At 30.3% G+C, this 12141-nt stretch overlaps 1 protein-coding gene across 3 annotated transcripts; it reads left to right on the top strand.

The window, feature by feature from the left end:
• The first annotated feature begins 6947 nt into the window (after nucleotides 1-6947).
• On the top strand, nucleotides 6948-11719 carry LOC133310286 (uncharacterized). Of its 3 annotated transcripts, none has more exons than XM_061511187.1 (6): nucleotides 6948-7067; nucleotides 8391-8538; nucleotides 8687-8884; nucleotides 8991-9083; nucleotides 9305-9496; nucleotides 11072-11718. In XM_061511187.1, exons 2-6 carry the CDS (start codon nucleotides 8395-8397, stop codon nucleotides 11177-11179), a joined length of 735 nt encoding a protein of 244 aa, XP_061367171.1. In that variant the 5' UTR covers nucleotides 6948-7067; nucleotides 8391-8394; the 3' UTR covers nucleotides 11180-11718. The 3 variants fall into 3 exon arrangements, with proteins under 3 accessions (XP_061367171.1, XP_061367170.1, XP_061367172.1); XM_061511186.1 differs by lacking the exon at nucleotides 6948-7067 and adding an exon at nucleotides 7134-7341 and having other exon boundaries at nucleotides 11072-11719; XM_061511188.1 differs by lacking the exon at nucleotides 6948-7067 and having other exon boundaries at nucleotides 7380-8538; nucleotides 11072-11719.
• Nucleotides 11720-12141: the final 422 nt, after the last annotated feature.

Here is a 12141-nt window from a genome sequence, read left to right as displayed (position 1 = left end):
AATAAAATCACAATTCTTCAAAATCTCAAAATTACACATTTATAGGGGATTTTTTTTAAGGAACACCAATTAATTGTTTACCTCTTCTATCTTTTAATTATCTCCAAAATAAAAATAAAAATAAAGATAAGAGTGTTTTTAAATTTTCCTTTTATGCCTAAACAAACACGTGACCATTTTCATGTGGATGTACTAAAGCACTGTACTACATCGTTGTACTACTTACTCTCACAAAGAAGTGGACTCACACTTTTATTTTTTTGTCCACTCTCTCCCCCTTTATATATCTCTTTTGCTAACTTAAAATGATAAAACTTTACATTCCTTAAAATGATATGCATTTTTCCCTTAAACAAAATCACAATTCTTCAAAATCGCAAGATTACACATTTTTAGTGTTTTTTTAAGAAGGAACACCAATGAATTGTTTAGCTCTTTTATCATTTAATTATCTCCAAAATTAATTTAAAAAAATAAAGGTAATAGTATTTTTATATTTTCCTTTTATGCATTAACAAACACTTGACCATTTTCGTGTGGATGTACTAAACTAGAATATTGTACTACATCATTGTACTACTTATTCTCACAAAGAAGTGGACCCACACTTTTTTTTGTCCACTCTCTCTCCCTTTATCTATCTCTTTCTCACTCTGAAAATGACACAACTTTACATCTTTTAAAATGATATACATTTTTTCCTTAACCAAAATCACAATTCTTCAAAATTGCAAGATTACACATTTTTGTGATTTTTTTTTAAGGAACACCAATGAATTATTTACATCTTCTATTATTTAATTATCTCCAAAAAAATAAAAAAAAATAAAAATATAAGAGTGCTTTTATATTTGTCTTTTATGCATAAACAAACTAGTGATCTTTTCATGTGGATGTACTAGACTAGAGTATTGTACTACATCATTGTACTACTTACTCTCACAAAGAAGTGGACCAACACTTTTATTTTTGTGGTCTACTCTCTCGGTCTCTCCACCTTTATCTATCTCTTTCTATAACTTAAAATGACACAACTTTAAATCCTTAAAATGATATACATTTTTTCCTCTAACAAAACCACAATTCTTCAAAATCACCTTTTATGCATAAACAAACACGTGACCATTTTCATATGGATGTACTAGACTGGAGTACTGTACTATATCTTTGTACTACTTACTCTCACAAAGAAGTGGACCCGCACTTCTATTTTTTTGTCCACTCTCTCCCCCTTTATCTATCTCTTTCTTTCCCTTAAAATGACACAACTTTACATACTTTAAAATGATAAACATTTTTTTACCTTAAACAAAACCACAATTCTTCAAAATCGCAAGATTACACATTTTTAGTGATTTTTTTAAGGAACAACAATGAATTGTTTACCTCTTCTATCATGTAATTATCTCCAAATAAAATAGAAAATATAAAGAGAAGATTTTGTTTTTTATATTTTCCTTTTATGCATAAACAAACACGTAGCCATTTTCATGTGGATGTACTAGACTAGAGTACTGTACTAAATCATTGTACTACTTACTCTCACAAAGAAGGGGACCCACACTTTTATTTTGTTGTCCACTCTCTTTCCCTTTTATCAATCTTTTTCTCTCACTTAAAATGATACAACTTTACATCCTTTAAAATGATATACATTTTTTGCTTTAACAAAATCACAATTCTTCAAAATCGCAAGATTACACATTTTTAGTTATTTTTTTTAAGGAACACCAATTAATTGTTTACCTCTTCTATCTTTTAATTATCTCAAAATAAAAATAAAAATAAAGATACGAGTGTTTTTATATTTTCCTTCTATGCATAAATAAACACGTGACCATTTTCATGTGGATATACTAGACTAGAGTATTGTACTACATCATTGTACTACTTACTCTCATAAAGAAGTGGACCCACACTTTTATTTTGTGGTCTTCTCTCTCCCCCTTTATCTATATCTTTCTTTCACTTAAAATGACACAACTTTACACCCTTTAAAATGATATACATTTTCCCCTTAAACAAAACCATAATTCTTCAAAATCGCAAGATTACACATTTTTAGTGTTTTTTTTTAAGGAACACCAATTAATTGTTTACCTCTTCTATCTTTTAATTATATCCAAAAAAATAAAAAATATAAAGGTAAGAGTGTTTTTATATTTTCCTTTTATGCATAAACAAACACGTGAGCATTTTCATGTGCATGTACTAGACTAGAGTACTGTAATACATCCTTGTATTACTTACTCTCAGAAAGAAGTGGACCCACACTTTTATTTTTTTATCCACTCTCTCTCCCTTTATCTGTCTCTTTCTCTAACTTAAAATAACATAAATTTACATCATTTAAAATGACATACATTTTCCATTAAACAAAACTACAATACTTAAAAATCGCAAGATTACACATTTTAGTGATTTTTTTAAAGGAACACCAATGAATTGTTTACCTCTTCTATCATTTAATTATTTCCACACAAAAATTATAAAGGTAAGAGTGTTTTTATATTTTCCTTTTATGCATAATCAAACACGTGACCATTTTCATTTGGGTGTATTAGACTACAGTACTGTACTACATCATTGTACTACTTACTCTCACAAAGAAGTGGTGCGCACGCCTCTGCTGGTTTCGCTTGGGGTCCTCCGTTGGGAACACGTGCGTTAATTTCCGCTTGGGGTCCTCCCTTAGGATATGATATGGATATATGCTCTGTTCTATTATGATATCTGCTATATGTTGTATTTGTATACTCTGTATCTGACTTTCATGCCGGAGTTTGCCAGGGGTATGGACAATTCTCTATAATCGTGGAGCTTATTGAGATTTGTAATCTCACCCCTCTTTGGGGACATATTTTCAGGTTCCCAGATTCCCAGTGAGCCCTCATTAAGGAGGGACGCGACACGTGGCTGAGACATTCGACGGACCGGATTTTGAGTGGCTGTAGGCTACTACCTTTTTGGAGTATATCGATGTAGTTTATATTTTCGCTGTTTTGAGGATCATGATGCTTGATCTTTCACTCTGTATATGGCCTGTAAGTGTTTCGTACATGTTCTTCAGTTTGATGCATGTACACTTTGGTATTCAGGCATGTTGATATGACTATGTAGTATTCAGTTATATTTATGTATTGGATTGCATGCTATTAGATTAGCGGCACTGAGCCAAGTTATGCATGCGCCCATGGATGGACATCTGATTATATTTGCATGACTCGTACTTTTGGATTGATGTGCTGTATAAACTGTTTATCAGGAAATGCTTTTGAGTGGGATTAGAAAATCCCCAATTGTCCGATTTATAGAGGAAACTCTGCCAGATTTTTCGTTTATGCTAAGTAAGAATTTAAAAAGAAAAAGAAAAAGTTAGCTAGCATTTCGTAAGTTAAGTCTTCCGTTGTTTCTGTTTTTATCATATGTATGTTAATTAAACCGGCTCGAGACGAGGATGTTACAACCCGCACATTTATTTTTTTATCCACTCTCTCTACCTTTATCTATCTCTTTCACTCACTTAAAATGACACAACTTTACATCCTTTAAAATGATATACATTTTTCCCTTTAATAAAATCACAATTCTTCAAAATCGCAAGATTACACATTTTTAGTGATTTTTTTTAAGGAACACCAATTAATTGTTTACCTCTTCTATCTATTAATTATCTCCAAAATAAAAATAAAAATAAAGATAAGAATGTTTTTAAATTTTCCTTTTATGCCTAAACAAACACGTGACCATTTTCAAGTGGATGTACTAGACTAGAGTATTGTACTACATCATTGTACTACTTACTCTCACAAAGAAGTGGACCCACACTTTTATTTTTTTGTCCACTCTCTCCCTTTATCTATCTCTTTCTCTCACTTAAAATGACACAACTTTACACCCTTTAAAATGATATACATTTTTCCCTTAAACAAAACCACAATTCTTCAAAATCGCAAGACTACATATTTTTAATGATTTTTTTTAAAGAACACCATTGAATTGTTTACCTTTTCTATCATTAAATTATCTCAAAAAAAAAATATATTGATAAGAGTGCTTTTATATTTTCCTTTTATACATAAACAAACACGTGACCATTTTCCTATGGATGTACTCGACCAGAGTACTATAATATATCATTGTACTACTTACTCTCACAAAGAAGTGGACCGACACTTTTATTTTTTTGTCCACTCTCTCCCCCTTTATCTATCGCATTCTCTCACTTAAAATGACAAAACTTTACACCTTTTAAAATGATATACATTTTTCTCTTAAACAAAACCACAATTCTTCAAAATCGCAAGATTACACATTTTTAGTGATTTTTTTTAAGGAACACCAATTAATTGTTTACCTCTTCTATCTTTTAATTATCTCCAAAATAAAAATAAAAATAAAGATACGAGTGTTTTTAAATTTTCCTTTTATGCCTAAACAAACACGTGACCATTTTCATGTGGATGTACTAGACTAGAGTACTGTACTACATCATTGTACTACTTACTCTAACAAAGAAGTGGACCCACACTTTTATTTTTTTGTCCACTCTCTCCCCATTTATCTATCTCTTTCTCTCACTTAAAATGACACAACTTTACACCCTTTAAAATGATATACATTTTTCCCTTAAACAAAACCACAATTCTTCAAAATCGCAAGATTACATATTTTTAATGATTTTTTTTTAAGGAACACCATTGAATTGTTTACCTCTTCGATCATTATATTATCTCAAAAAAAAAATAATATAATGATAAGAGTGCTTTTATATTTTTCTTTTATACATAAACAAACACGTGACCATTTTCCTGTGGATGTACTCGATCAGAGTACTGTACTATATCATTGTACTACTTACTCTCACAAAGAAGTGGATCGACACTTTTATTTTTTTGTCCACTCTCTCCCCATTTATCTATCTTATTCTCTCAGTTAAAATGACACAACTTTACACCCTTTAAAATGATATACATTTTCCCTTAAACAAACCACAATTCTTCAAAATCGCAATATTACACATTTTTAGTGATTTTTTTAAGGAACACCAATTAATTGTTTACATCTTCTATCTTTTAATTATCTCCAAAAAATAAAAAATATAAAGGTAAGAGTGTTTTTATATTTTCGTTTTATGCTTAAACAAACACGTGACCATTTTCATGTGGATGTACTAGACTAGAGTACTGTAATATATCATTGTATTACTTACTCTCAGAAAGAAGTGGACCCACACTTTTATTTTTTTGTCCACTCTCTCCCCCTTTATCTGTCTCTTTCTCTAACTTAAAATGACATAACTTTACATCATTTAAAATGATATACATTTTCCCTTAAACAAAACTACAATACTTAAAAATTGCAAGATTACACATTTTAGTGATTTTTTTAAAGGAACACCAATGAATTGTTTACCTCTTCTATCATTTAATTATCTCCAAAAAAAAATTTATAAAGGTAAGAATGTTTTTATATTTTACTTTTATGCATAATCAAACGCGTGACCATTTTCATTTGGGTGTATTAGACTACAGTATTGTACTACATCATTGTACTACTTACTCTCACAAAGAAGTGAACCTGCACTTTTATTTTTTTATCCACTCTCTCTCCCTTTATTTATCTCTTTCTCTCACTTAAAATGACACAACTTTATATCCTTTAAAATGATATACATTTTTCCCTTTAACAAAATCACAATTCTTCAAAATCGCAAGATTACACATTTTTAGTGATTTTTTTTAAGGAACACCAATTAATTGTTTACCTCTTCTATCTTTTAATTATCTCCAAAAAATAAAAAAAAATAAAGATAAGAGTGTTTTTAAATTTTCCTTTTATGTCTAAACAAACACACGACCATTTTGATGTGGATGTACTAGACTAGAGTATTGTATTACATCATTGTACTACTTACTCTCACAAAGAAGTGGACCCACACGTTTATTTTTTTTGTCCACTCTCTTCCCCTTTATCTATCTTTTTCTCTCACTTAAAATGACACAACTTTACACCCTTTAAAATGATATACATTTTTCCCTTAAACAAAACCACAATTCTTCATAATCGCAAGATTACATATTTTTAATGATTTTTTTTAAGGAACATCATTGAATTGTTTACCTCTTCTATCATTTAATTATCTCCAAAAAAATAAAAAATATAAAGGTAAGAGTGTTTTTATATTTTCCTATTATGCATAAACAAACACGTGACCATTTTTGTGTGGATGTACTAGACAAGAGTACTGTACTACATCATTGTACTACTTAGTCTAAAAAAGAAGTGGACCCCACACTTATATTTTTTTGTCCACTCCCTCCCCTTTTATCTATTTCTTTCTCTCACTTAAAATGATACAACTTTACATCCTTTAAAATGATATCCATTTTCCCCTCAAACAAAATCACAATACTTCAAAATCACAAGATTACACATTTTTAGTGATTTTTTTAAAGGAACACCAATGAATTGTTTACCTCTTCTATCATTTAATTATCTCCATAAAAATAAAAAATATAAAGATAAAAGTATTTTTATATTTTTCTTTAATGCATAAACAAACACGTGACCATTTTCATGTGAATGTACTAGACTAGAGTACTGTACTACATCATTGTACTACTTACTCTCACAAAGAAGTGGACCCACACTATTATTTTTTTGTCCACTCTCTCCCCCTTTATCTTTCTTTTTCTCTCACTTAAAATGACTCAACTTTACATGCTTTAAAATGATATACTTTTTGCCCTTAAACAAAACCACAATTCTTCAAAATCGTAAAATTTCACATTTTTAGTGATTTGTTTTTAAGAAACACCAATGAATTGTTTACCTCTTCTATCATTTTATTATCTCCAAAAAAATATATATATATATAAAGATAAGAGTGTTTTTATATTTTCCTTTTATGCATAAACAAATACGTGACCATTTTATGTGGTTGTACTACACTAGGGTACTGTACTGCAACATTGTACTATCTTTTGTGCTACTACTTTTTATTTCAATTTTCTTTCTTTCTCAATTCCATCTTTTCTTCTGCCAAATTTCTTAACCACTCTTAGGTACGTTACATTAAGTCTCGCTCTAAATTCTTTTCAAGTTCTTCTTGATATATCTAAAACCTAATGTTGTTATTGGCTTGTGAATTCTTCTTACTTTTTTAAAACCTTTATGAAAAATGGGTTTTGATTGACTCTAGGATTTATTTTTCATTAGATTTTGTGAAATAGGATCTTGGAAATATTTATCGCAGATACCAAACTTGCTCCCCATGATATCTAGTATCAATTGATCTTCTTTGTTTCCTTTCAGCGGTTGAGTGTGAGGTTGTTTTATGTATGGAGTTATGAGCGCTTTTGTTTTTTGTTTTTTCTAATCTTCATCGTTTCGTAGTTTTATATGAATTTTTTTCTATCTAATGTTGTCTAAGGGGTTTTACGTCATTTGAATTTTTTTAAGTATTATGTTGCTATTGTTTTGCTTTTATGTAATAGTATGTAGGGGTGTTTGCGGTCTAGATTGGATCAGTTTTTGGATCAAAATTCATTTGATCCAATCTCTTTTGATTATGTAATCATCCATTCGGTTTAGATTTGTTTTTCAAATCCGATCCGATCTAATCCAATATTTTTTGGTTTGGTTTGGATAATTTTCGGTTTTTAGAAAATCCTAAAAAAATTCATGATTATTGTGCAAATAACATCTTTGGTATATATTGGCTTTGCAATTTTATTTTATTTTTTTGAAATACAAAAGCATCGATAGTAGAGTTTTTTTTTTTACAATGAGATATGAAGCTCTACAGATGAAATTTTATTGACGAATGTGACTAGATTTTTTCTTGGGTTTTGTTGATGGGTTAATGGATCTTGAGTTTAGAAATTTTTGGGCTATGATTGGGGAAATGCCCAAGTAGGTAGAGAAAAATTAATATATTGGATCGATTTTCTTCAACCAATCCAAAAACCGATCCAATCCAATTAAAATTTGCGATATTTTTTCGGTTTTTTATTTTCAGTCGGTTCAGCCTCCGCGATTTGAATCGGTTTGGATTGGTTGATGAACCCCGTATGAATGTACATGGTTTGCGGCTTTGTGCTGTTATTATTTATAGCCTAGGCTATTTTTGTTCTAAGGTTTGTTGTTAGAGTTGATCATAAATGACGATGAAGAAAATTGTCATTTTGTCTTGTTATTTACTTTTGTAAAAAGTATGGAATCTAATTTTGTATTTATCTCGTGCATGCATTTGCTTAGTTGTATTTATATTTATTTGCACTCACTTATGCCTAACATCGTCCTATTTTTGGTTGATTTTGTTGTTTCATTTATTGCAATTGTCATTGTATTTCCTCTTAGATATTTTTATGCCGATTATTTCTTAGGCAAATGCGAGCCTATGGAGAAGAGGCAACACTCCTTTTAAGAGCTTGTGCATATATTATCATTGACCGGAAGAATGTTCCTATTAACTGCCAAAGTTGGGCAAACATACTTAAATCATACAAGCAAGATTGCTACAACATTTTGAAGGTATATGCATTCACCAAGTGTTGATAAATTTTAATGTCTTTTGCATGTAATTCTTGGATTTTCTAGTTAGGAACTATTACTTTTGTGTATTGACAAGTTATTGTACTAAAATTAATATCTTTGTGAGATGATTCTAATTAATTTGCAGGCCCCAAACACAATTGCTGTGCATCATTGTCTATTTTTCATGGGGAGAAAGTACAGGAGCAACAAAATAAAGTTTTGGGATTCAAATTTTAAACCTTCTTCATGCACCGGAGACCTAGTTATTACTAATATTCCTTGTGGTTTGCTTGAATATCAATGGTCGTCGTTTGTTGACTATCATTTGTGGTCAAATTATCAGGTAATTGTACAATATTTTATTTAATTGTAATTGTATCTTAAAGCTGAATTTTTTTGTTAATACCTTGTATTTTGGACTTAGATATATATATATATTAATATAACAGGAATTAAATCCGGGACATGACGAGGATCGAAGTAAATTATACATTACAACTCACAAGAAAAAAAGATGTCTCTTAGGGAAAACAATTCTAAAGGTAAGTTACGTTAAATTGATGTTTTACTAGAATACTTCTACTTGGAGTAGTTTTTACGCATAATTTGTAACTAGTATCATACTATGACATCTAGTATGATAGTAGTTACATTTGGATTTGAAATTTTTTATCTTGGCTTGCTTTTACTGATGTAAAAGGTCAGATTTTTGTTCATCTGCTGTTTCTGTTTGGCACTTAATATGGATTTTTGGCTGTGATAGGGGCGTTTTGAGATGTTGTCCCTATCAGGCTCTTTTATGCTTTCAGAGAGTAGCGGCTCAAGCACTGATGGTCGTGTCATTGGGGGAGTAGTTGCTGGTGTGCTTATTGCAGCAAGTCCTGGAGGAGCATACACAGGACAAACTCTTACTCCACTTGGCCACTGTACTTGCCATTGGAACCGAGTGACATCGGTAACCTCTTTCTCTTCACCCTTCACACTTCTCTCTCTCTCTATCTGTAACCAAGTTGGTTCTATATATTATTTATCTTCTAAGTTTTTTTTTTTCTTTTAATATATGTATCAAATTGGATGTGGTATTCAGTTTGGAAAGAAAATTTAGTTTTGGGGTTGTGACTTGTGATTCATGATAATAAGATGTCTTCTTCTATGAAAATAGTGTATTGTAGTTTTTGGGAAGCAAACATTTAATAGATTTCCAATTTGCATTTTTAGTGCTGTCATAACATTATATTATATCTTGAAATCACATCTCTCATTCGGTCACTCCCACATGGTACAATCAAAAGTTTCCAGCTATGTACTACATTTAAAATTTTTGAGATTTTAGATCTGCTCTCATTTCCCTAGTTTTCTTTTGGATGGCTTTCAGTTATTTAATTTGTGCTGACAATTTTTTTCACTTTTGCATCTAGCATTGAGTAGACCTCATATAATAACTTTTATAACTCTACCGTATCTTTTATTTCATTTATTTGGAAAGAATCACAAAAACTTTTTGAATTATGGATACAAGAATTCAAACTCAATACGTAATTTTCGCATTCAAAAAATTTTCTTGAATAATTTTTTTTTTCAGTTATTAAATCCCCTTTTTTACCAAGTTCAATATTAATAAGATTAATAAATCTTTACATGTTTCGAAGTAACAATAGAACCTTTAGTGCTATTTATGTTTTCTTATAAATCGTTTTCCTATTAGAAACAAGATTGACGTATGAAGAAATCTTTTAGATTTATATGCCATTTCTGGTTTAACCACTTCCAACAAGTCGCTAGACCTTGTTGATGTGGAAGGCACTCTTGCCATTATGAATATGAGAACTAGTGATCGTTTCAACAGATTTCCGATTGTATTCCTTGAGTTATTATGATACTACATTTTTATGATATATTTTCAGTACATTTACGTTGAGTAACCCTCTTCCTCTGTATGTAACTTTGAGAAGTAGATGTTATTATTTCATGGTTTGAAAATTATGTGGGTCTAGAGTCAATGTTTTGCAAGCTACTAGGGTTAGCCTAATAGCGAGGGGTGTGAGGAGATATGTTAGGTGGTGTGTGTTCTAATCCTTCCTTATGTATTTAAAAAAAAAAATATTATGCTAAATAAATTTTCCGTATAATGCTAAATTAATTTGGCATATTTTGATATTTTCGTGGATTACTTTATCTAATATCTGAATTGAATCATGGAATCCATTACAATTGATATCCGGATTTGTGGGTGGAAAATGTACCTAAAAGATCGCTCTTCCCTTTTACTCAAAATGTTCTCATATAACAATTTATGTATATCTATGCTGATCACTGTGCTTTGAGGCTTTAGTCAATAAATGGCATTGCTATCTGATCCCATACATACCCATCTATACATATCATAGCTCATAATCAACATGTGAACTCGTATACAATGTATAAGTGTAAACAAGTGAGGCAATGATGCAATTTCTTCTGTTTTATTAGTAATACACAAGTAAGAGATTACAGATTCAAAGCTTAATTGCTAATTTCTCATATGATGCAGACAAATGAAGCAAATTCGGCTGACTCTGAGGCTGCAGTAAAATTTAAATATAGATCAAGAGATGCATCTATCTTATGGGATGTCCCTTGCAAACTGTACCTATCTTAGAGTCCAGTAGTAGAATTCACTTCAAGACCCCTACAATTATTTGCAATCCTGGGATTCCAACAACAAAACAGAAGGATATGTATATATGCAAATTAACTGGGGGAGAATAATGAGAAAAGAGTCTTAAATCTCAAACTTTCAAACATGGGATTCAAGGGTTAGTTTCCTCGCCGCATTCAGAATTGCTCAAGCTTAACAGCATTAGATCCTTCAATTAACAGACTCTCTCAAGCCCTTCCAGAAGATATATCTACCCTTCTTCAGTTTGTGACATCCCTTGATCTATCTTCAATATATGCATAATTCAATATTTGTTTTTCGTATAGTAAAAAATAAAATTATCTCGTACACACACATAAAAATGTATTGGACCTATATGGGGTCATATGAAGAAAATAAAAAGAGAAAATAAAATAGTTGTTTTACGTATTGTAGAAAATAAAATTATCTCATATACATATATAAACATGTATCGGACCTATATGGGGCCATATGAAGAAAAGAGAAAGAAAAAAAATAAATAGATTTCACATATTTTTATGTATATATAAGAAATAAAGTTATCTCTTTTAATATGAGAGAAATTAAAGTCATAAATAAAAAAAGCCTCATGATTACAGTTGTTTGTTGTATGGATATTATTTCACAAGTCTTCATGTGGTCATTTTACCCTTTCTAAAATTATGCACGAAACAATTGGGAATCCTGATGCATATTTTTAAAAAATATATATTCTAGTTCAGGAAAAAAAAAGTTGCTTGAAACTTGATAACTTACATCTTACGTCAGCAAAGACGGGACCATCATCTAAAAAAATAGCGTAATTCTTCCCTCCATTTGTTGTATGTTCCAATCATTACATATAATATATATAGTAGAATTTTATTTTACAATGCTATTTGAAAATAATATAATATCACTTGTTTAAATATACTTATTTACTTGAAACATTCAGGGAAGAG

The sequence above is a fragment of the Gastrolobium bilobum genome, unplaced genomic scaffold, assembly GCF_033153095.1.
Source record: "Gastrolobium bilobum isolate Gb01-03AN ecotype WA unplaced genomic scaffold, APGP_CSIRO_Gbil_v1 utg40325, whole genome shotgun sequence".
Taxonomy (NCBI): Eukaryota; Viridiplantae; Streptophyta; class Magnoliopsida; order Fabales; family Fabaceae; genus Gastrolobium; species Gastrolobium bilobum.
Note: the sequence above shows the minus strand (reverse complement) of the source record. Positions and strands in the feature narration are given on the sequence as shown.